The sequence below is a fragment of the Thunnus thynnus genome, chromosome 16, assembly GCF_963924715.1.
Source record: "Thunnus thynnus chromosome 16, fThuThy2.1, whole genome shotgun sequence".
Taxonomy (NCBI): domain Eukaryota; kingdom Metazoa; phylum Chordata; class Actinopteri; order Scombriformes; family Scombridae; genus Thunnus; species Thunnus thynnus.
This window is the reverse complement of record NC_089532.1, coordinates 24,677,439-24,703,038: the sequence shown is the minus strand read 5'-3', so window position 1 is coordinate 24,703,038 and position 25,600 is coordinate 24,677,439. Positions and strand designations below refer to the sequence as shown.

The 25,600-nt window shown below is 38.3% G+C and overlaps 2 protein-coding genes across 7 annotated transcripts; one reads left to right on the top strand and one right to left on the bottom strand.

The window, feature by feature from the left end:
• Positions 1-15,231: 15,231 nt before the first annotated feature.
• pcare1 (photoreceptor cilium actin regulator 1) lies at positions 15,232-21,158 on the bottom strand. The gene is made up of 2 exons (XM_067614878.1): positions 17,464-21,158; positions 15,232-16,800 (listed from the first exon to the last, which is right to left on the bottom strand). Exons 1-2 carry the CDS (start codon positions 20,847-20,849, stop codon positions 16,677-16,679), a joined length of 3,510 nt encoding a protein of 1,169 aa, XP_067470979.1. The 5' UTR covers positions 20,850-21,158; the 3' UTR covers positions 15,232-16,676.
• An 817-nt stretch (positions 21,159-21,975) lies between these two features.
• On the top strand, positions 21,976-25,360 carry spdya (speedy/RINGO cell cycle regulator family member A). Of its 6 annotated transcripts, none has more exons than XM_067614386.1 (7): positions 21,976-22,065; positions 22,619-22,915; positions 23,037-23,095; positions 23,181-23,266; positions 23,409-23,580; positions 23,830-24,172; positions 24,921-25,359. In XM_067614386.1, the coding sequence occupies exons 2-7, from the start codon at positions 22,663-22,665 to the stop codon at positions 24,977-24,979; spliced, it is 972 nt and encodes a 323-aa protein (XP_067470487.1). In that variant the 5' UTR covers positions 21,976-22,065; positions 22,619-22,662; the 3' UTR covers positions 24,980-25,359. The 6 variants fall into 6 exon arrangements, with proteins under 6 accessions (XP_067470487.1, XP_067470485.1, XP_067470490.1 ...); XM_067614384.1 differs by having other exon boundaries at positions 21,990-22,083; XM_067614389.1 differs by having other exon boundaries at positions 22,000-22,308; positions 23,830-24,176; positions 24,921-25,360.
• Positions 25,361-25,600: the final 240 nt, after the last annotated feature.

Sequence of the window (25,600 nt, the reverse complement as noted above, 5' to 3'; positions counted from 1 at the left end):
CAGGTGTTGAAATAAAAATGTAACGTCTAGTGAAAATCAGTGTTAACGTTAGCAAGCTAACTAGCCTCCACTGTCCAATGGAAGCCAATTAGCTTGTTATCATTAAATACACACTTGGCATACACTCTTAATAACACAGTGAGTCCTGCCAAATGTTGCATGTTAAAAGAGGACAGACAGCTTTAAATCACTAATGGTTAGCGAACCCTGCGTGGGCTTGCTGAAAAAAGGGACAAAAATGCCTTGCATCAACATTAGTATGCTAAACAGTATCCAGTTTGTAGCACATCACTGAAGTTGACAGCTCATCTCTTAGCAGCACCGGCTCTCAGATGTCAGTATCGCTGCCACGGGAAACACCCACACAGAGGCTTGAAGCTTAAACGGTATTATCATCTTTGAAAAATTGAATTATTATTGTTGATATTTTCTTACAAAAAAACAAGTTTGACTTTATTAAAAAAAAAACTAGAACTGAACAAGTATATTGGCAAACCAGTGTGCTAGTTTAATGATAGTGTACTGGAGACCACGTTTAGTACTAACCACTCCACCACCTGTTATCTCCCACCAACCACCAGCAACCCTTACGCAGTCCTCCACCAGCAGTGGTGTTATCCCACCAGATAAGGTCCCTTGTCGGTCACATCGACCCCTGGGACATCGTGACATTTGGTGAGTAGAACAATGTCACAGCTGCTTACCTGACCTTTCACAAAGGCTCCGGCAACACTGTGTCGGAAGAGCCGCAGAGTTGCTCTCAAGAGCATTTGTGGCCAATGCAGTCTCTAACAAGAACTCAATCTGAACTCAATCTCTAACAAGAACTCAATCTGAACTCAATCACTAACAAGAACTCAATCTGAACTCAATCACTAACAAGAACTCAATCTGAACTCAATCACTAACAAGAACTCAATCTTGATTACAGGGTGTAATGATGTTTCAGGTCTAAGAAATGTGTTCCTTTCATTCTCCACCTGCAGGCTGGCTTGTATCTATGTGGCAGAGGGATGAGAGGTGATATTATATGTAAAGAATGTTTAATGATAACATTTTGGGAGTTACACCTGCAAAACCTCCATCTTGGGTTTGATTTTTATGAATTTAGAATGAGAAAGAATATGTGCCTCCATTTGCAGTGAAACATGAGTGAGCAGAAGAAATGGTAAATGTACTTTCCTGGAAATGATCACCAACATTAAAGAATTGTTAGGTGGGTACCATGAGAAGAATCCCTTTGCTAATATTGCCACCTGGTGCAAAGGAGAATTGTTACACCCAATTTTCAGCAAGGCGGCACCACTTTTCAGCACCACAGTGGTAAAATAAAGATAATGCAGCGCTTCCACAATGTCAAAGCTTAATCACTTTATTCATTCTATATAGAAGAAAAACTTATCAGAAGAAAGATGCATGCAAGTAAACAAATATCTTAACTGCATTTATCTAATCAAGCTCACAGTTAGTTTGTCTGTATTTGTGGTCCAGCAGAATCTACAGACCTTGAATGCTAATGGTATTATTGAGATGCAGAGCATGCAGGCACTGTGCTGGGACCCCAGCCTTCATGCAGTGAGTGAGTACAAAGCTCAGGGATGTATGCACACGCTTTGAACTAATAGCTTAGCCTATACAACATAAACACACAATTTGTCTGGAAGGATGTTAGGGCATCTTTGTGCTTAAAGATCTTATTCCTCGGCTCTGAATACCAATAGCGGTGACCCATTTGTCCTTCCCTTTCACTTCTCTGGTATTTATTATTATTGCTCGTTATCATACAGGCAACTGATTGAACCTGTAGCTGTTAATCATCAGTTTTCATCCAATCATCACTTTGACACTTAAGCAATCTGAAAATTCAAACTCTCATGTCACTGCAGATCTTTGATTGTGCTATCTATATGCAAATGACTCATGAAATTTGACAGTGGCTCAGTATACGGCCGACTTTTGTTGGAAACACTGCACCGACAGCCCTGTGTCAGTGAACATCATATTGAGAAAACCAAGTCACATATTCAATAAGATATAAAGAAGCTTTCCGAGGTCAGATTTTTATTTATTGGCAGCAGCCTTGCATAACTGTAATAACAATTTTCTGTCACAATCTAGTCAACACAGTGAGTGTGTGCGTACGTGTGTGTTTACAGTTGCCTAGCTGCTGAATGTGCACAGCCTTACTTTCTCTACAAGGGATTGTGTGGTTCTCAGGGCTGTCTGATTGTACGTACAGCATATATCAGAGCACAGCTTGCGAGTCTCCCACATGGTCGTGATACATGATTGGCTCTCACACAAGAAGATGTGGAACATTAAATTTTATGCAATTTAATATTCCAGCTTTAAGAGTTCAAAATAACAATTATCTAGGACATGTTGTTCTATCAGTTGTAACTGATGCAACAGAAGAAAAGTATAAATATATTTTAGAATCACACTCATATGATGGTCTCAATATTAAGAATATAACTTACACTTAATTGATTTAAGGATAACATTCGAATAAGATCATCTTCAATCTGGATTAATATGTCCTTCTTCATCATGGGAATCAGTATAATCACTAAAATTCATTTTCTCTGTCTGTCTTCAATACTTGACATTGGCAGGAAAATAATCTAATAATGAAGTCATTTACATAAATAACAAATAACACATGGGGTAACAAGTTTGAATGTTCCCAAGCAAGCAATCAGCAAAAATTAACATCATGAGATTCAGTGTGCGCTTCATTGTTATGAGATGAAAGACTGTCAGGGCCTGAGGGCACACAGATAACAAAACAAGAAGAAGCAGCTGATCCGCCATAGATGAAAGACAATGGTATACGTTAGTGGTTTAAAGATTCCTCTTGTGAATACATTAGCGTGTGGCATGTTAATATTAATAAAAGAACAAGACTGACAAACACAAACACCTTAGGATTTTTTTTTAAAAGCCTCTCTTATTGTTCTTTTTTGTGTGGTTTACATAATAGAATCAATATTTCAAAAGATGTTTCAGAGTCTCGCTTCTGCTCTCCTCACTCATGCTTGTGAATGAGAAAACTTCATGGATCACCTTTAACAACTACTGCTACATACACACTGAACATTGCCAATTATGCTTTTTTGGCATGTGCATTATCCTCGCTCTGCATTTTGATGTGTAGCTTATACTACACATCACTGCACTCTTAATCAAAATGTAGCCTTGCCCCCTCGCAAGAAGATAGCATCATTTACTCAAACATATTCTGCAGACTGGATTCATATTTCATCAGCAAATCCTGAGCTTAGAAAGTCTGCCCTCACATTATGTTGCTCCCTCTTCATGGAATAAGTAACAGCAAAGCTTGAAACTCAATACTCTGGCGTTGAGTCACTGTAGTTTCAGATACTTCATTGTGGCCATGACTGATCTTTCTTGTGCCTGTTTTAGCAATGATGCTCTTGACTAATATTGAGGCTTTTGATCAAGGGTTTAGATTTGCTTTTATCTTTGGTAGGGACATTTTTGTCCCTCATAATCATAGTAATATAAATATGCCACAGCAACACTCAAACAAATGTTAAAATGATTCCAAAAACTTGTATCATTTGTCATTCAGTTCCTGAACTTATGACTAGATCTGAGAGGCTGCAGTTCACCATTCTGTGTCTCTGACATTCACAAACAGATCAGTGGGACAAGCTGTGGCTAATTTACCTTTTACTCTTTATCTTAATAATCCACAGAAAACACACAAAGCTGACAACTCTGCCATTAACATTATGTGGAGTAAAAATGGCAAGATCGTTTGAGATCAGTACAAATATTGGTAGGGACAATTTAGCAACACCTTGCCATTGGTAGAGACATGTCCCTACCTTCCATACCCAAATCTACAACCATGCTTTTGAATAACTATTGCATTGATGTATTTGATGTGATTATGTTTTTGACAATTTTCTTTTATTACCACTTACCTTTTTTTAGTTGTTTCATTTTATGTTTTTATCTTCATACACTTGTTAAAGAGGGTTCTTGTTCCTTAATGTGTTTTTCTCAGAGTAAATAAAATGAATGAGAAATATCCAGTGTGATACGCTGTGCGAGCAACACTACTGACCCTCCTCAGTCATCTCGGAACTCCTGCTTTTTGTTGTTGTTGTTGTTTTTGTATTCTAATAATAATAATCATATAAGTAATATTCATTAGTTAAATATGGTATTTATTGTATTGTGCACATACAAGTGTCCAGCCCTCATAGTCTTATAAGATGCCTAAAAGACTGTTGCAGTGGTAAAACACTTGTCAGAGAAGATTTGTGAGACAAGGAAAATGTCTACAAATAAAATCTGCCACCAAAAAAAAGAAAACCTCCATTTTATAATCATCCAACCAAAAGAAATAATCAGAAATGGACATTTTTCATCATATAATGAAAAATAAAACATGAAATGGATTTCACATAACAAAGCCTTTTCCCTTCTGGAAGACTATTAAACCTGTCAGTTTCTATTGCTAATATTAATGAGCCTGAATGTAACTGCACATCCTGCTCCACATAAGGCTCTACTGTAGTTGTTTTTCATGAGACAATATGTTGGTAAGTTTGTAGCGAACATTTGCAGACCATCTTTCCTCATACATCAGGAACAATTTGTGCTGAGAATCATGAATATTACATTGTAACTTGTTTTGAAAAATAAAAATAAATGAATCATAAACAATAAAGATTTTACCTCACTAATAGACTAATAATGTCCATACAAAATGTCCCAGTTAAAGATCTGTCTGGTGAGCCACTGTTCAGGATTATTCATTAATCTATTCTAAAGTCGCACATTTATAACATTTGGATGCTCATATCCTACATTTTATATAGTATATTAATATATTATATAAAAACACAATACAATGTGCTTCACAAAAGATGAAATACACACATAAGGACAAAAGTGAGGGACATTGAAAACAAAGCAAAAGTGAATTAAAGGAAAAAAGTCAGAACATGCTGGATAACAGCCAAGGGACAGTTACTCACTAAGTGCTGTATGATGTTCGTTATAATGGCTAAAAGATGCAGTGCATGAAGTTATGTTTGTATTTTCAAATAAAATGTAAAAATTAATAACCAGTGCTTTTCAGCTTGGGAGATCTCAATTTATTTACAGCTCATAAATTGCCTGTCAGACTCTTTATTATTGATGACATGGCAACATGTACAGACATGCATCCTGATTAAAGCACTCTCTACTGTAGGCACTGCAGGTATTCAAGTTAATATAGGACATTTCCTCCTAATATCTACTATGCATATTTTATTTTGCAACACATATAAAGCCATCAACTTGTTAAAAAAAATTAATTGATCTTGCACACCCATAACCATAAAATCAGTGATGTGTAAGATAAAATGCTTTTATCTGACATTAATCAGTAATACAGGCATGTAGATGAGTTTTCTCATTGAGCCCAAAAATCTCACGATGCTCGTCATGCTCATGGTCCTCCCATTAGAGCATGTTTTCTGCATCTTTGCTTCTGTATCGGTGTAGCCCAGCTGGAGTTCACCTTCAGGTTAGAGCCATTTGACACAGATGGTTATCAGATAGTATTATCTGGGCGCTGCCATGTCCGGACCAGCACTGGGCACACACAGGCCCTGATAAGAGGCGTCCATGGCAGCTGGTGGGTCATGTTTTTCCTCAGCCCCAGTGGACCAGAGAGTTCAGCGGTTGTAAGCCAGCCGGAGGAGTCAGGCTGTGTAAATGGGATAAAGAGAGACACTGTGGAGTATTTGCTTTGGTCCTGGCTTTTGTGTAAAGAATGTTATCTGGACCAGTTTAGTAAGATGGTGAGAGTTTTAGATAGTGATACTTTGGTTTACTGTTGGGTTGAGCTATTGCCATCTAAGAATATTTATTGGATGAATGAAAGTGGGCAATTGGCTTTCTGCTACTATGCTATATTACAAACACATTCAAATAAAAAGACAGATGTGAAACAGAAACAGTTGCTTAAAGTGAATTCAATTGATTTTACTTTGTTAGCTCGCTAGCATGAAAGTGGGTCTGCCAATGTCTTAAAGCTAATGCTACCCATTATTCATGTAATGTTGTTCATGTTTAACTAGACAACAATGGTTGTCATGTTAAGTTAGCCATGTTTTAGCTAGCTATCAAGCCAACATTAGAACACAAAGTCATATGTACACTATCAGTGACTGAGACTATAGTCACCACCAAAACAGCTTTGGTTGTTTGGTGAAACATTTACATTGACATACTATGTTTGCATTTTCCTGACAAGCGACCATTTGTAGCCATGCAAATAATGACTGTTGTCGGTAAGAAGTAAAGGCAGAAGTAGCGTAATGTTGTTAGCACCACAAATGCTCTAAGGGACAAGGTTGGGTTGGATGGTTGAACTTCCAAAGCTTCCAAAACATACAACTTTGACATCAGAGACCCGTCTACCACCACAGTCAATGTTTATTTCTTCTACTATGACCAAGACCTGTTGCAAGACTTGTTGCTGTGATGAATTCATCAAAATCTATTTTAAAATGCTGTCCATTTACATTCATGAATCATCCCTCAAAGAAGCCATCAAGTGTTTTAACTACTGTAAGAGTTAAACACTTCTAACACAGCTTCAGCAGAATGTCTTCAGTTCTTCAAGGATTAGAACTGATATCTAGTAATATATCATTGTTAATTGGCTTGTCTGTGTGTGTCTAGTTTCTGTCTGTGCATCTGCTCTGTTTGTTTTGCCAGTGTGGGTGCAGTCTTATGTGAACTGATGTGAACCATTCAGATCCAGACAGCAAATGCAATTGTTGGAACCATGACATCCATTGAAGTGCTGGAGAGCAAGGCAAATGTTGATTTCACCTCCTGACAGGCTGTGCAAACATGCAATAACAATGTTGTGTAGGCAATTATGAGAGGAACTCGTTCAGTAAATATCACTTTGGCTCAATCTAATTAACAGAGAAATAAACCAAAACAATGAACCACATTAATACATCATTTAACTCATCATATACCTCCGATGATTAACTTGCCACATTCCACATTTGTATTGGGAGGAGTGTAGCTGTGATGGTAATTGCATTGTAAACATTGTATACATCAGCCCCTGTGATAAAAGGCACAACTCTGTACCTGGTTTTCTCAGCTGAGATATGGTGCCCACGCATTTATTTTCATCTCTATAAAACAGCAGGTGCACCGACAGTGTATGTTTAACATCCACTCCGTCAACACCCACGAAAAGCCGCAAATTGTTTAACAGTCAGGTGCTCATTTAAGCCTTTCAGTCTAGCTAAATAATCAGAAAAGGCTTAAAACAGCACATATTCAATATAACATCTTCACATGCAAATAAATGATGTTGAGTATGTACATAATTTGTGACTTGAATTCTTTGTCTTGGCTGCCATTGCTGTATTTCATATTTTAACGTAAAATGTTCAATGAAATGTATGTCATTAACATTGCATGCAGAGGCATTGAAATTATTTTAGTGTGTTACTATTTTCTTGTGTTTTTGCCTTGTCAAAGTATTGTACTTACTATATAAAATATATATGATGTATGAATAAAATAAATTGCTGTTAAAGATTATGGGTCACATTGTTCAACAAGTTTTTTTAACATCAAACACATTTTTAACATCCTTTCCAAGTTATATTATTTTAGTGATTATTACTTATTTACTTAAATGTTAATGCACAATGTTTTCACATGGTCTGGTGGGCAGTGAATTCCTTTTCCTTACACAACCAAGCCAAGGACCAGTTACAACACGCTGTGGAAAAAAATGACTGTTGATTGCTGTGTTGAAAACTGAAACTAACTGAAAAACTAAAATGAAAACTGTTTCCATGAAGCTAAATGCAGAGGGCATGAACAATAATACATTTCCCAGGAGGGGACAAAAGTTGTAATTCTCAAACTGTATAGCTTTCACAGCAGGTTTTGTACTCTTCTGAAGCTGTTGACAAGTTTTTCCCCGAAGAGTAACAATTACGCGTAGTACGGACCTATTCTGGTAAAGATACTAAGTGGTGCGGGGGCAGTATGCCGACACTTCCTGATCTACTGCTATTTACCTCTGCTGTGACAGTATTCTTCTGTTTGTTCTTAAAGTGAGACTACATAACTTATAAAGGAAGAAATGACATAATCTGTCTTTTGCAAATAAAACTTAAATTCATAAGCAAAAAAATGCACTATAACTCAATTCAATACACTCAGGGGTTATGCTGCTACAGCCATACTTTATCTGGTATGACCGGTAACTCATGGTGGCTAATGTTAGCTAACTTTAAATAGATATTACTGTGGAAAAGGCATTATAGCATCTGTTCACTGACTTTATGACTTTCCAACACATCCTCATAAATAAACGACGATACCAGTGATCTCTTGCAGCAAAGTCCATGTATCTATCTAACCATACACCCAATCCGCATACTGCTAATAAGGCATATTGTCACCTTATATTGATGTCATCTGATGTCACTTCCCCGCCGTAATTACTGCAGCTGCTAGGTGGCATTAATGTAACTATAGGTTGTTTTTGATGGCTGAATTTTAGACCTATACTGTCGTTTTTTCTTGTGAGGACAGGCTGCATTTTCCTCTTCTGTAGCCACTGTTACATTTTGTTTAAGCTTTCACCATTTGTCTGTAGTTGCCACTTGAGGCCACATCTCACTTTAACTGTTAGGTAGAAGTTTATTTTCAACCCTGGGGCCCTCTAGCAGGTTAATCCAGCCATTTGTGTAACAGAAAAGCCAAGCAGCTAAATAAACTTTTGGCCACAACCTGAGTTAAGAGTAAAGCCTCCCCGCTGGCTATGAAGCTGGTTTACTGTCTTTATAAAGAGCTAAAGTCCTGACATCACCAGACTAGCCTCTGTAACTCCATGCAATCTCTCACTGAGCATTTCTTTCATCAGTCTTTCTGAAAAAATGAAACATGTTCCTGGGGTTTAAACCAACTGACTTCCTCTGTAGCACGTATTACTGGAAATTGAAACCTCACTGCTTTTAACAAAGTTTAACGGTAATTACTTTGGGAGAATATATAAAGTATTCTTCAGTATTCTTCAGTATCATAAAGTCCCGTGTTCCCATGAAAATTTACTAGTGCAGCAGTGCAGGTACTTGCATCATCATAAACTTTTTCCATATCCATAAAATTCACCAACTCCTTCCTCTAAGTCTTTCCAGCTTTAATGCTTTCTTTAATGTTTTCTGTTAAAACTTACACATCATTCAGTCCTCTGTCCTGCTGTTATTACATACATGTATGAACTCACCGCCACAATAGTCTAGTGGCAACTAAATTGGCAATTAAAAACAGAAATATTGAATAAATAACAATATTTGATTGTTTTTTGAAAAATGACCATCGTTGTCTAAACATATGAAGTTAACCAAACTACATACTCTGAATGCAAAACTACTGCAAGGTATTAAAATACTGAGAGCAGCTGCACACACATGCTTTACAGTGCCAGAAACGGGTTGTGATAACAAAAAGGAAAAAACTATGAAATCAGGAGATTAACAGGAATAATTACCAATCACAGCAGGCAAAAGGGTTAAAAATACTCCTGTGTAAATCGGGAGTGATGGCAGGTATGACTATTGGATGGATTGCCATGAAATTTGGCACAGACATGATGTCCACAATTGTAATAACTTTGGTGATTTAATACCTTTTCATCTAGTGCCATCATTATAACAAAAACAATTCAGTTAGCAGCTGTAGCATGCCAAAACGCTAAACTAAGATGGTGAACATGGTAAACATAACACCTGCTAAACATCAGCATGTCAACATTGGCATTGTAAGCATGTTAGCATGTTAATGTTAGCATTTAGCTCAAAGCACTGCTCTGTTTAAGTGTCTCACAGAGCGACTAGCATAGCCGTTAACTCTTAGACCATGTTGAAAAAAATATTAATTGGGATCATATAAATATAAAGTTAGACATTTCACATTTTAATTACAGTATGAACACATTGCATTTTTGCATGTCTTTGTTGCACAGGGAAATGTAATTTGTTCCCCCCTTTTTTTCCAACAATGACCAAAAATTGATTCAAGCAGCATTCTTTATATAATAAAAACAACTTCAAATTCAAAAAGGGTCAAATTAGATACACAGTCAGTAAAGCAATTGTTATTCTCCCACCACATGTTATATCATCTGCCTTCGGCATTTTTTTTTTTTTTTTTTTTGCAGGGAATAAATGAAGGCCAGTGTCCCCATTGTTATCAAAATACTGCACTCTGTGTGGCGATTGAGACTTACAACACAAGAAACTATAAACATAAGACAGATCAGAGAACATTTTTCAGACTATATTCACACAAAATTAGAAATAGATACCAAGTGTTTTTATCAATTCTTTGTGTGCATGTGCATAATTTATACATAACACCCAACAAAATGAATAATTTCTACAAATGTAAATGTGAATATAAGGTCACATTAATCTTCAAGAGGAATTACTGTGCCTGGTGACATTTGAAAGGTGAGAAGATAACCTTATGTTAACTAAATTGAAAACCCTGAGCTGTCAAACATTGGTGAAGTACAGTATCTTATGTAGCACCATGGCTTTGTTAACAAATATAAAAATATTGGGGTTTATTTCCCTATCTTTGCTCGGTGCAGATATTCCATCCTTTTTAAATAATGGCACAATCTTGCACTAAAAAGCAGTCTTACATTAATTTAAAAGCTCTATCTTTGCCTATCTCAGGGAATATTGAAAGATACAGAGTAGGAAAATGAAGACAAAGAGAATATAACAGCACCATTATTAATAAATTGACTGTTCTTATGGCAACATTCGCTCATCGACATGAAGATTATTCAGTGTAATTCCTTTGGTATAATCCACACATGTTCGTACTCATTTCCCCCAAGAGAGGATTCAGATGATGTGATTTATCATTTTCCCATGTGTCATCCTCACATTTTCTACACTGGAAAATTCTGCTTCGGAAGCACTAATCTTATTCAGTGTTAGAGTGTGGTGTATTGTGTGACATATTAGAGAATGCACTAATGATATTATATGTGCATCTCATAATCTAAGGATAACAAGTAAACAAAGTGAGATTGCAATACATTTGCATTCCATCTGTGTCTTTGAATTCTTATCAGGTGTCTGACTGCACAGGGATGGTGAGAGATGGATAGTGGAACAAGATACTCCTCTGGTGGAGAATAGTTTTCATTGCAGGCATGGCTTCATGCCCTCTGTCCTTGTTGTTATGGAAATCTTGAGCTTGTCAATTCAGAAGCTCCAGGAGATATGGATGTCTTATGCAAAAAGATTTATTGACATACACAAACTTGATTGACCAAGGAAATAGCAGTTACAATTCAAAGTACCGATGTAGACCCGGTGAAATGCTACAGCAAACCTGAAGGAAAAGAGTTGAACCATTATCAGTTATTCAGGCAGTGCCCAGGCGAACTTGTCCCTCGTGACAACATCCCTATAAGATTGTTTACTTTAGCGCTGTCTCTATGGCAACAATCATGAAGCTAGGTCGGCTCAGCTGGGAAGAAGATAGCTGTCTGTCCCTCACTGTCTGCTTGTCTGAGGAGCATTTTTATGTATGAAACATATATGAAAATTCCTTCACAGTTCCCTCCTTTTCGATCAAAAGATCAACAAAAATTACCTTCTATTCTACCCTACCATACCAAATTAGTTAACCTGAGGACACATAGATTACAGCAGCTCTTTAAGGTTGCTTTAACAGAAAGGAAAAGATCCTTTTCATGGTTTTTGTTCAAAAGTTCTTTTCTTATTAAGTGGATGGAAAAGTAATGTTGACTATGTGTTATTGTAATATTTAATTATGTTATTTTTGTAGACCCCTTTCTGCTGCAGCAACCAATCGTTTCTTTATTTTACATCATTTTAATATAGATTACATGTTTTTATCATTTACATTTATTATATATCTACCTTTACAGTATACTGAGAGTGTCTTTTAGGTGCATGGGTGGGCCAAAAATGACCTGGCTGTTGTTTTTTATGTTTATGAAAAATATATTTCAGCATTTTATATTGCTCAAAAGTCTTGATTTCACCCCATTCAAAATCTTATTTACTTTTATAACATTTTAAGAAAACTAAGTCTTAATTTGTAATATTAATACTCAAACTTCCTGTAAGTGGGTCAAAATTGATCTGTATGCATTTCCTATAGAAATTTATAGGAATCTGTCATCCTTTTTCTGTTAGATATATACAGTATTACCTGTAGACCATATATCAGCTGTCATTCGCATGTTACTTAGCTATGTTAATGTATGCAACACAATTTTACATTTGATAAGCATTATCTATATATTTTTTTATCTCAGAAAATTTGACATCACTACACTGATAAGACAGAATATTTAAACATTAGTGGTATCTGCTATTGTACTCACATTAGCAAGCAAGCTACTTATGGTGATATGGATGTTTTGTTGACATTGTTAAGTAGCATAATGTAGCATAGATATCATAATGATTTCATAAACTTATCTATTGATTAGTAGGTTACATACTATTTGTAGTGTTTTAGTTGTATGTATGTACTATATGTATATGTATCTGCATATCAATCAACACACACAAAAAAGATGTTGAAAAGATTTTATTGCTGTTCTGTTTTTTTTAATAACTGTTTCTTGCTCTATGTTTTAAAAATGTGTTTAAATGCCAAATAAAAATTCTGAACTTTAAATAATCCCAACATGGTATTTAGATTATTATTTGGAGCAAAAGTATTAAGGTAGTTTATTATTAACAAAAATCAGTGATTAATACATGTAATTTGTAACCTTAAGGAAGAATGTAGGTTCCATTAACCAATGCATCTTTTAATAAATAAATGATTACAGCATGCATGAATCACACTGAACTGGACTTTAAATCAGTAAACACTGTGAGTGTCACTACATTAAAACATGCAGATAGGTGAAAGGTTGAATATAAGAAAATCCATTATTTCAGTATTCCATCTCGAAGAGTGCTCTGTCTGCTGCATGTGGGAGACCATTGTGTAAAGAGAAACCAGAAGCACTCCTCCACCACCTTGGAAAAGCTCCACTGACTGACGTGTGGAGGCAGAGCAACATGAATGAGAGTAGCAGGGTCAAGTGAGTGCACAGGCTGTGAGTTTGTATTCACTTCAGCATTCACCATCTGACAGGTTTAGTCCCCACGATGGGAACCTATGAACAGGCTCGCATCTTTGGTTGCTTTTCAGAGCTAACTCACTATAGTGTGTCCAGAGATATAGAGTTATGATGCAAAATGCAAATGAATGGAAGAAGGATCAAATGAAAGTGAGGGCGTCATTCTTTGTTTAAAAAAAAAAATTGGAATGAAAGTAAAACCAATTATTTTACTGTGATGTTCATTATCAGTATGCATGCTGACAGAAATCTTGCCTCTTGCAAACTTGAGTTATTAAGAGCAAAAATAAAAAAGATTATCAGTTCAAATTAAACATCTATATTTTGGGATTTCAATATTATTTTGAGTAGGAGTTGCTGCCGTGAGATTTATTCATTTATTTCATTTAGAAAAATGAAACCACCATAATTACTTCCTGGGGGTTTTCTTTGTCAGCATTATAAGTCTAAAAATTGTGGCTGTTGGCATATTTTTTAATTATACACTTAAAAGTCTGACAAGATAATCATCAACCTGATGGCAAACAAATACAAGCTTATCACATACAGTATTCTTTCAGTTCCTTTAATCCTCTGGATTCACTGAAGCTTAGTCAGTGTGTTATTACATCAAAGAGTCAGCCAGTCACATTTTAGCTTGCCAACAGTATTCTATTGTTGGCAACCTTCAAACAAAATAATCTGTTTGAGGGAAAACAGATGATTTATTCAATAAATGAGAACAATCTTTAGTCAATGCAGCTTCATTTAGATGCATGATGCTGAAAAATGGGAAACACAGTGAACATACACACCCTAACGCTCGGCCACAGGTGCTAGACAGGTTCCTCATCAGCCTTGTAATCCACTTTCAGTAATGTCATGGAACCACTTTGCATAATCTAAAATGATGCAAAATAGGTATAAGTAATAAGGAGTTGATCAAATTGTTGACATGGAATGAGAGATCATCTTGAAGTAGTGTGCTGTCCAGTTATGCACATCACTACAGATTGTGAAATTGTTGTTTACTTTGATGTTGGATTCTATCCCTCAAAAGGACTCAAGAACTGTGAACTCTCACTCCCCATGACATTATAAACAAACCATTTTCATCATTTACAATATTGTCCATACTTCAACCACACGTCTGCCATTTAAAATGAGGATTTTGCCAGTATGCTAAAGGTCTGCACCACAATTACCACTGCTTAGTGGACTTTTAGATCACAATTATTGCTTCTCCCTGTACAATTACATGACTGTATTCACCTTTTCAGTGTTACAGTGACAGTAATTTAACTGGTTGCTTTTAAAGGGCACAGTGCTCTGTCTCTTCATGGATTTCTTCAGGCAGCATGTGTTGTTACTAATCACAGTTGGTAAATTTGCAAGTATGACTGATGAAACAGGTACAACTTTTGACACATCTAAACAAGGGGGAAGCATTCACTGCAACATTAGTAAATATTTCCAAGGAGTAAGAAAATGGAAAATGCTTCATCCAAACACAATGCAGCAGCATTTTTCTCTCTGTTTCCCATGATATCAAGTCTTAATGTTTCATGGCTCATTAAGATGTTTCATGGCTCCTCCTGTGTGGACTCTTGAGGACAGGATCTTATTCCCACTACTTTTATGTAAGCGTTGTACATTATTATTGTACTTACTGTGTTTTTATAAGTTGCCATCTGCCTCATCTTAGCAAATAAATGCTAGTCAGGAGAGACCTAAAAGCATTTTTCTAAATCCTGGTCATGTGTGGACATTATCTTCACACATGAAGACCAGTGTACTTGTCACAAAGTTCTACTCAGTTTGCCTTTTGTGGCTCTGTGAGGGGCTTCATATGTATATATGTACATATATTATTTGTCTTTATCATTAACTCCACTCCATCTGGAAATGGATAAAGACAAATTAAAGGTGCTACTGAATTGTAGGAGCCTAACTCATACTAGTAACGTCTAGAGTAAAGTAAAGAGTAAAGTCTATTTGTTAAATCAAATGAGTTTATTCATTAATAAATAACCCAATTCTTATAATAAAGATGGATAATAGGAGATGCAAAGGTATGGATCATCTTTTTTTATTAATAAACAGATTGTACAAAAGGAAATATGATACACAAAAAATAACAATAGATTTAAAAAAAAAGATTTTCAGGACCTTATGAAAATATTGGCTAACAGGAACATTGTTTTAATCTTGCAGCAAATGACAACAAAGAGAACTGTCACCTCACTGAAATTATTAAAACACATACTTTGTAACAGTAATGTGATGTCTCATTATTAGTGATGACAATACTGCTTGGACCAATAATTTCCAAAAATCAAAGACAAGTAAGATTTAAAACCTGGAATATGCCCTGCCACTAATGTGATCAATTTACTTTAAGTTCATTCAATAACACAGCTAATTTGGCTGTAATAGAGCAATACGGACATATTTTACTGACACATTTCAATGGTTTTGTGGACTATTTTTTCTCTTTTTTTAACATACAAAAGACAGAAAAGACAGCTTAGACCACTGAGCCACCAAGACTACTTTGTATTTGAATTGTGATTATGTAACTGAATGAACTGAAAGTAAACTTAAAGGTACAATAAATGACATTGAGTCTCACTGTATGTCAGCAGACAACTATTTACTATGTACAGATATAGTGGAATAATGGTGACCTGAGCAGTGAATGAAGTCACACTCCCTCAGTGTGTATTGTTATCCAAGCTTCTCTGTTCTTTGTTTTGGAAGCCGCACCGGCTGTGTGTGCATGTTAGTTCATGTGAGTCCCTCCGTGTCCTCCATGTCCATTTCCAAGATGGCGGCTGCATCACAAACTTTCTCAAATTAAAGCTAAACAGTACACTAAAATATGTTTCTGAAAATATTTGAGGCAAGAAATAGGCAATGCACTAACAGAATCTTGATCCATATTTTGATCAGCACTGCCTAGTTTGACAGTTTGATCTGAGTTTTGTGAGCTGTCAGCTTTCTTTTTTTCCAACTTTATTGAGTAAACGGTTTGTTTTGGTCTGAGATGCTGGTGCTATAGTGCGACATCTAGTGGCTGAATGTTGTGTATTGCAACTTTAAGCAGCATTTTGTAGATTATGACAAATCCCCAAATGACCTTTGATGTATTTATGACTTAACTGTACAATCTGTAATATCCTTATGAATCCTTATGGATTTCATATATTGTAAACATTAAACTGTTTTGTAATATGTATTTCTTCCCGAAAGCACAGATGCGAGAGTATGTTTACAGTGCACGTGCACATATATGCATGCAAAGATGCGCACACACACTCCAATGAATTAACACTGAAACACACTTAAATATAAGCATTATGGAGGTGTTGTACTGCAGCAAGGTGGATGAAATTAGCTCTTCCTCTCTTCCCAGTAGAATAAACGCCATCACCTTAAATCCTTGGTAAGCCTGCTAATCCATAATCCCAGTGGCACTTCATTGGCCCCTTTACTCTCTGTGCAAGGACTGTCCAACAACACACAGGTCTGGGTGTGACGCAGAGCGTGGTGTAGCTCTGAGATCTGATTGGCTACCCCATATTTCATCTTCCCTGGTTGGTTCATCATCCAGCCTATAAGAATGAAAGGAGAGTGTTGTCATTAATTGTAGTAGAGTTTGATGCTGCTGTTTAAGGGGGGGGAAGTATGTCTGCCTTGGTAATTCTTATATAAATACATGTATGAAAAAAAGAGCTGGTATGATGGTATAGTATGATGGTAACATATTAATATCAATTACCTAGAAAGAAGTTGATGACATGGAGCTGTTAATTCTTATGATATTTTCTGGAAAGGGTTGTGTAATTTGGTAGAAAATGAAAAATTCCAAGATTTTTCAGGTGGTACAGTTGGAAGCTACACTCACTAGTTATAGTTGTTTTAAGAAAATAACCTAATTAGTTAAACTAAAAAGTTTCCTGTGTGGTTGAAATTACAGGTAAGCAAATAAACAACTGTGAGGTATCTGTAAACTTGCAAATGAATATTTACTTGGTTACCAAGTGGATCTCTTCTCTCTTTACACATTAGCTGCTGCTAATGCAGTATATTTTGCTGGTTCCTTTTGAAAAACCAGTGGGTTTTTTATAAGTGGGTACTTTCCAACTGTACTAACTAAACACATTCTCCATTTTCCTTATAAGTGGCGCCAACTTACAATGAAAAATTTCCAAGAACTTATTATGGTACCTTTAAGGATTTAGGATGTGTAACATAAAAATGTGCTAATCACTCACCCCTGTGTACATATTGCTGGCTCACTTCCACAAGTCTCAGCCACTGAGATGCGTGGTGATCGTGGTGGAAGATTTAGACTTGGCCTTCGGTCTGAATGGCTTCGTCGGATGAAAGGTCGGGGTCCTTGAACAGACACAGGAAACCTCCCACGACTCCCCCAAGTACGTGAGAGAAAAGAGACCCCAGTAGAGGTCCATGCTTGAGGGGGTTGGGGAACTGGACAAGGCTGGGCCTCAAACATGGATGGAGAGGCAGGGCAGAAGACCGAACGAGCATTACTGATCAACCGTGCAGAAGATAAGTCTTCACTGCTGTTCTCTCTTGACCATCTTTGTACTTTTGGTGAAGCTGGCGGAGACGGTGCTTTGAAAGGGTATGAAGTGGATGGATTTGAGTTTAAAATGTTCTGCTTTGTAACAGGTGGGCTGGGAAGTCTCCTCTGGACTGCTGGTGGTGTGGGAAGTTTTCTATTAACAGGGGGGCTAGCTGAAGATGGTGGAGTAGGTTGCCTTTTGAAGTTGTGAGGACTGGGAAGTCTTCGATGCATGCTGCTTGGGGTAGAAGGCGTGGATGGTAACATTCGACCCTTAGGCATGGGTGGGGTGGCAGGTGGGTGGCTATGGACTACTGAAGGAGGAGGCACTGTAGACACTGTAGTGTTAGGTCCAGGCACTGAAAGGTTGCCATCATCTTGTAAATCTGTTGATTCTTCTTGACTGGCAGATGGATTTGTTGTTACATAACCTGTTGACGATTTCTCTGACTGAGAGTCTGCAGAGTGTCTTAAGTGTATGATCTTTCTGGCTTGTCGGGACAGAAAAGAATCCTTTTCTTTTCCTGGGTCTGTCTCTGCTTGTGGTTGGTTGACCTTTGATTGAGCAGATGTGGCTTGTTGAGCCTCTCTAGGAGAAGAAATAACCTTGGAACCTTGTGGCATGCCTCCTTTACTTGGCAACACTGTCACTGATTGAAATGAGGCCCTCAGTCGCTGCGACACCACAGCCCTTTTGACCACAGGTGATTTGCTGACTTTTGTAGCCCCATCATCTGCTACCACAGCTGGACTCTGGGCACTTTCAAAGGAATTGTCCATTAATACTTCCAATGGAGGTGGAGGAAGACTGTCCAAATCTAAATCATCTGTCTTCTCATATGAAGTGGATTCAGGTCTACAGCTGGTTATCCCAGTGCTAAGCACAGCCTCTACATTTCCTAAACCTGGTAACACAGGAACACCACACTTCCGTACACCTTTGAGAGGCCCTAAAACTTTTGGGCCTTCTAGATCCTCTATTCCTTGACTGAAGGTATCAATCAATTTTTTGACTGAATTCCTGCCTCTGCACAGGCCCGAAGATGGTGTTGGTGATAAAGGAGGGCTAGGGGGTGGAGTAGCTTTTATAGGACCCTTTGCTGTCTTCTTGTCTTTCTGTTTATTGTCTTCTTCCACATCACTAGTTACCTCCTGTTTTCTGCTGATATGCCTTGTAAGGTCTGCTTTGTCTTTAAGTAGTTGGGGATTGCTGTTCTTTTCTAGTGAGCGACGTGTGCGAGTTGTTACTGGAGATTGTGTTGGTGAGGTCCCTTGATTTTGTTTAGATGGAGCAGTCCTCATGTTTCCAGTCACTTTGCTTTTACTCATTCTCTGCAGCCTCTGATTCAAATTCTTCTGGGTCCTTTCAAGTTCAATAAGAGTAGGATCTTCACCTTTGCTTCGCAAGGATTCTGCAGAACGAGAACGTCGCTCTTTAGCTGCTGGGGTCGTTTTTACCACTGCCCTCCGAACAGGTGCTGTGGTTTGAGGTCTCCTTGGAGATTGTTCCCCCTCATCAGTCCACTGGCGTCTACTGGTTTTTGGGCTGCCCGCTATCTTTGTTTTGGCACTGGAGTTTGATGATGGGACAAATTGTATCCTACCACTTATAGCTTTTTTCATTTTGAGGGTCATTTCTACATTTTCAGGATTCTCTATGCGCTTTGAGGGTAGGCGGCATGGTTGTTGTTGTTCACAGTCTACAGGTGAAGAATTTGATCGCTTTCTAAACATTACTTGCCCATCTCCCTTGCCTTCATCCATCTTATCATCATCTTCATCATCTTCCTCCCCATCATCAAAGGAGACAGATCCTAGCAATGAGTCTCTTTGTTCATTAGCCATTATGGTACATGCAGAACCTACTGAGTTGAGAGAAGTGAGGGAAACACTTGGACTAATTTGACGTGCAAGCTTTTGCCTCGACACTCCTTGCCTAATGTTCATGGCGGTGTATCCCCTACGACTGATAGGAGTAGTTCTATTTGTCCCAGTGGACTCACAACTTTCCCTTCTATGGCGTCTTTCAGATCCAGCAAGGGATTCACTCTCAGCCCCAATACCACTGTCCTCACTAAAGAGAGCAGAATCCTCTGGCCCAGGCTTGCGCAGAGAGGCCATTTCAATGCGAGATAAGAGTTGCATTAGCCTAGTCTCTACTGCACGTTTGACTTTCAGTTTCTCCTCCAAAAGCTCTGAGACAGAGGCAAAGTACTCCACTGCCTCCTCCAAGGCAGAGTCCCCAATTCCTCCAACAGTCTGGCTCACATTCCGCATTCTCTGTGTAGTGTACTGAAGCAGCTGCTGCAACAAATCCGGTGGGGGCTCAATATTAGTAGAGCCAGACTTCAGAGGTGGAGAAGATGAGAGGTTTTTCATTTGGCTTGGCCAAGCAAGATGTTCTCCATTTTCTTTTAAAACTTTTTCTCCCTCATCTGCCATTTCTTCCAGTACCTGAATTAATTCCTCATAGCGCAGAGCCATAAAGGCAACCATAGGCTGTACGGATGTCTGAGTTTGGGTTGCTTGTTCCAACAGTCCAAGTACAATGTCATATTTGTTTATGTTAGGATTCAAAAAGGCATAAGCAGCTTGGTGAGCTTTTACCAGAGGCTCTGGGAAGTCCACTTTCTGCTCAGCAGGTAGTTTGTCTTTGTCTCTGTCTTTCTTTTTTAGCACTTTCACACCTCTGGTATTTTTCTTTGGTTTTCTGCCAGGCTTTTTCTCTGTTACATCCTGCTTGTCTCCATTTTTCTCTTTTCTCTGTGACACGGTGTTGTTCTCCATACCTTGACTCCCCAATTTATCCAGGTTTACTGCTTCTGGGGCTAGCTCAGTCACAGATCTCTTTTTTTGTGGTGTCATATGTGCCTCTCTTTGAAATACCTGGGTTTGTCCGGCTGCCTTCCTTTCCTTTGTATCCCCATCTGTTGATCCAGTTGAATAATGATTCTCTCCGTCTTCAAACTGGGACTCTCTGGGGCTTTCTTGAGGTGCAGGGGGCAGCATTCTACCCTTCCTCAAGGGACCCAAAGTCCCAAAATTGTTACCTTTGGATGGTGAGCAGCCCATTTCAGATGTTTCTGTATATGCTTACTTTTATGTCTTCTTAGTAACACCAACACAGGAGACAGTGCGGTGAATGATGCAAAGAATAGCCAAGGTCCTTAGCCACCTGCTGTATCTGTCAATTTCAGATGGCTGAGGTTGTTGAGTCTGATGAGATCCCTTTCCATGAGGATGCTACCAAAACAAAATATTGATAAATCCATTTTTCAAATCCCTTCCACCTGTCATAGATAGGCAAAATAAATCCACAGATCTGTGGTCATGTTTATAAAAAAATCCTTGTAGCTGCTCTGAAACACATCCTTCTGTATCTTACAAAGGACAAGCAGCTGAGAGGATTAGTGAGGCTTTCAGTGAACTCCTCAGCATGCACATATGTCACGTTAAAGCATATAAAACTCACCTACTTGTAAGACCATAAGCTCATTTGTGTAATGAGGGCGGGCCTCAGGTGGTTTTTTTATAGCCTGCACAACAATATCTCCCTATTTAGCTCATTGGACCACTTACATAGCAAAAAGAAAAAAAAATAGTTCATTAATATAAAGATGAAAGCTTTTCATTTTCAAATGCATTAAAAACATGCACCAATTTATCTTATCAATTGTTTGTATGATATTGAACAGTTTTGCATGTAGTTTTTTTTTTTTTTAAATCACTATAAATTTACCAATTAATACTATTGTAAGATTTTCATCTGACATATTTTCCCAAAACACAAACAGGCCAAAATACCTACCATAAAGTTATTTTGGGTGATTTGGTGATCCTCTATTAACTTCCCTATCCAGCATCAATTCACTGGAACAGTGAGGCATGTTGCGGAGAAGAAGAATAAAATGCCATAATATTTAAATACTCAAGTAAAGTACTTCAGAATCGTTCAGTAGTCTACTTGAGTAAAGGTACTGTACTTTCCACCTCTGCTTTCCACAAGCTTGAAGTAGGAAATTCTGGTATTTAATTTTACCAGGCTCAGTTAAGACAAATAACATTGGTCTATATTGTGTAAAGAATGTTTTAAATAACATTTTGAAAATCCATTTTTGTACTATTATTTTCATTTATCGGGTTTTATTTTTATCTCGATATAGTAACAGAGACTCGCCAATACTAGAGGAAGAAGCAGAAGAAGAACGTGCGCGTCCTCGCGTGCAGGTGTACGGCTTGGCGCGGGTCCTGAAGCGCGTTCTCAGACTACTATCTCCTCTGGCCACTGGTCAGTGGACTGTTACTGGTGACCGCTTTAATCTCATTTGTAGCAGTTTTATCATGTTAACAGCTGGCATGCTGCCCTGTTCTTAAGAACAATACTCATTCATTCTTTTAGGGCTATCAAGTTGTGTCTCAGGCGTGAGTTAAACTGAAATCCGATAAGTTTTGGCTGGTCTCTTGCTAACTTAACCCAGCTAACTAACTCAACGCTTCTTCAGTTTCTGAAATTACAATAAGATCTGCACAGGTGAGGAATAAGTTAAGCTAGCGTTAAGTTAGCTTTAAGATCTCCTTCAATTGATTGAACCACCGCTGGTTAGAAAGTAAGTTACACTCAATGAAATAACGTTAAAGTTATCTTCTCTTGGAGCTGGAGAGTGAGGCTGGTAGCAGACTGGAAGCTAGTTGTTATGATGTTTTAGTGGGTCTAAATCAGACACCAGGTTAAACAGACCTAATGCTGTGTTGTGTATGACAGGAAACTTTCAGCTTATCATTTAAAGTGAAGTAAAGTGTCACATTTCCTTCCCCTCTGCCTGCCTTCCGTTTCCTCTCAGAACAAATCAGAGACCTCTTCACCATATATGATCCAGACTGAAGCATGATGAAGCATACATTCAGGTGGTGCCAGACTCCCCCCTCAGTAACTGTCCGGGTCAAACCCAACAGTGCGCGCTCCCTCCAGATCAGAAGAGGTCTCCGGCTGAAAAGAGCCAACGGCCAAGATGCACAGGGCCCACCAGAGAAGAGCCAGCCGAGCCAGTGTCGGGATGAGATGTATTATGCCACAGTGACCATACCTCCAACTATTGTCATTCAGCGACAGGAGATGGCATCGTACTTCAGACTTTTTGGTGAATGAATAGCCCAGATAAGAAGCATGTTGTTATTCAATTGCATCCAAGTGGTGAAAGTTAGTTTTAAATTTGTCAATAAGCTGAAAACACTATTTTAAACAGTCATGTTTTGTTACAGTTGATGACCTAATCCTAGACTTTCTCTGGATGGACTGTTGCTGTAAAATGACAGACAAGGTAAAGTAACCCCCCCCACACCTTCTCCTGAAGCTTTATGATGCTTACACACCACAGGCTCTGACTGTTCCCTCTAATTTTTCAGTATCTTCTAGCCATGACCTTTGTGTACTTCAAACGGGCCCATTTCACTATTGCTGAATACACCAGGAAGAATTTTTTCATTGCACTGTAAGTTCAGACAAAAAAGTTCTGCTTTCATATTTTGATATTATTATACAAAGTGACCTTTGTATGCCACCGCTTTTGCTCCTGTTATTGATTTGTAGGCAAAACTGTAACTCTGAAATCAGCTCATGTGCTCCATCCGTAGGTATCTTGCCAACACCATGGAGGAGGATGAGGAGGAGAATAAGTATGAGATTTTTCCATGGGCGCTGGGCAAGAACTGGAGGAAGCAGTTTACCCGCTTCCTCAAGCAGCGAGACAAGCTTTGGGCTCGCATCGAGTACAGAGCTGCTGTCAGCAGGCGCTGCTGTGAAGAGGTGCACACAAGTATAATTGCCTAAAGGGGGGGGGCTGATAAATGGGTTTCTGTGGGTTTTGTTTTTGCAGCACTGTGCAATTTTTATTGCTTGGGTTTTATGCCACAAGTTCCATCAGTGTGTGTATTTTTTTTTTTTTTTTTTTGCAGTGATGTGTGTTTTTTCTTTCCGTTGTAGCTGCATGCTTTCTTCTTGCTCTCTGTGGTGTTGATTACATCTCTGTTTATGTGTCTTCGTCTGTGTCTTCAGGTGATGGCCATTGTGCCCTCTCACTTTGTGTGGCAGCGAGAGCGGTCAGAGCACCACAGCGGTGCCCAGCGGCAGTACGGTGACCGAAACCAAGCCCGGATTCCCCGCGGGCCCACTGCCTCCCCGGTCCTCTGTGCCCTCTGTAACCGCAGCACAAGATTAGATCAGGGCCCAGACTTCTCTTTTCCCTCTGGAGGCTCCCCTGCACAGACCCCACTGCCATTCGCCTCCGTGCTGAGTTTGGAGAAAACCCCACCCAGGGCCGTCGCCTCTCACAGGAAGGTGGTGGAGACTAAACGCCAGGCGCAGCATTCCTCTTGCTGCTGCGCTGATGAGGTTCCCAGTAGGTATCACTAATCCAGGTGTGTTTTCCCCCATCCATGAGTAGATCAAATCTCATATTAAAGCCAGTGTTGTGAGTCAGGGTTGTGTTTACAGTTTGTTTAAATCACTGTAATTTCTGGACATAGCACTCCCACCCTGATGTAGACTGGTCTGGAGAGGAAAGAGTGGAATCTTCCTCTCTTTTCCACCTCAAATTTGAGTCTTGCGTAATCTGGATTGTGTGTAGATGTGATTTAGCTGGATCACACCTGAGAGGTATTTCACAAGGCAGGATTAGAAAGTCACACTGGCAAAGATTGTGTTATATCCCGATGATTTGAAAAAGAGCTTGAATATTTTGGTTTAGGAATAGGATTTATTTTTGCATGTTGATGACTATTCATAATACATTTTCACAAGATATTTCATGTTTCATTTCAATGTTATCTTGCTAAGTGAGTCAGCATCCTGGAATTAATTTGGATGCCAACATAAAAGAAGGATCACCTTTTCTGAAACAAACACCACCTCTGCTAAATAAATGATTAAAAGAAACCTCTCAACTCAATTTTTATAGCACTTTACACACAACACAACTGATCCAAAACAGAACAAAAGAAAGGAGACAAACAAGAAAAAAGGAACAGAGCTAGACTGTAACAGTTAGTTTGGCGGTTTCTCTTAAAACATACCGGCTGCTTGTACAAGATTGACTTGTTTCTCACTTTGACTAAACTACATTTATTTAAATCTTCTCTTTTTGTTAGGGGATGAGTCCTCCGGATCCATATACGACACCTCCATGGACTGGATCAGCAAGGAGTAGAGCATCACCTCACCTCAGCAGTTTCACTACTTCCCTCTTTGTAGCAGTTCTGTGTGTTACCGTCTCTCCTCTTGGCTTTAATACCACTTTTACTCTCAAGTAAAGGTCTAAATCACAAGTGGGACTCATTAGTTTGTTTTCATCTACTACAATATAAACAATAATACTGATTCAACAGAACTGATCAGAACAAATTTCATCCTGTCAGTAACTGTTCCAGTAAGAAAGTAGCCATAACAATGAACTAATGTCATTCTGTACATCATTCTCTGATGAAAACATGCAGTAAGATTAATGTTGTCTGTAGTGGTACGCCTAAAATTTTGTTTATCCTACACTGAGTTCATGGTATTTATTTATTTATTTATTTATTTATTTATTTACTGAAGCACTTGTGGAATTCTTTTTACAACCATTCATTCACACGTTATGTTAATGTATCTTATGGCTGTATTAAAGTTCAGACACTGGTGGATGGATGGACAACATAGTGTTTCTCATACAGGGAGTGATTTTTTTAGTATTGTTGCCAAATGTGCCTGTTAACTGATCCAACACTGCCTCTTGAGTTTGAATAAAGGCTTGAATGTAATTTGTCTTTCTGCGATTCTTTATTTTAAT

Excerpts from the sequence above, each read along its gene's own strand:
- pcare1 (XM_067614878.1), bottom strand. The coding sequence starts at position 20,849 with ATGGGCTGCTCACCATCCAAAGGTAACAATTTTGGGACTTTGGGTCCC. Across the intron at positions 16,801-17,463 it reads CCAGCAATATGTACACAGGG|GCTGGATGATGAACCAACCA; the intron begins GTGAGTGATTAG and ends TCATTCTTATAG.
- spdya (XM_067614386.1), top strand. The coding sequence starts at position 22,663 with ATGATGAAGCATACATTCAGGTGGTGCCAGACTCCCCCCTCAGTAACT. Across the intron at positions 23,267-23,408 it reads AAGAATTTTTTCATTGCACT|GTATCTTGCCAACACCATGG; the intron begins GTAAGTTCAGAC and ends CTCCATCCGTAG. Across the intron at positions 24,173-24,920 it reads CTGCGCTGATGAGGTTCCCA|GGGATGAGTCCTCCGGATCC; the intron begins GTAGGTATCACT and ends TCTTTTTGTTAG.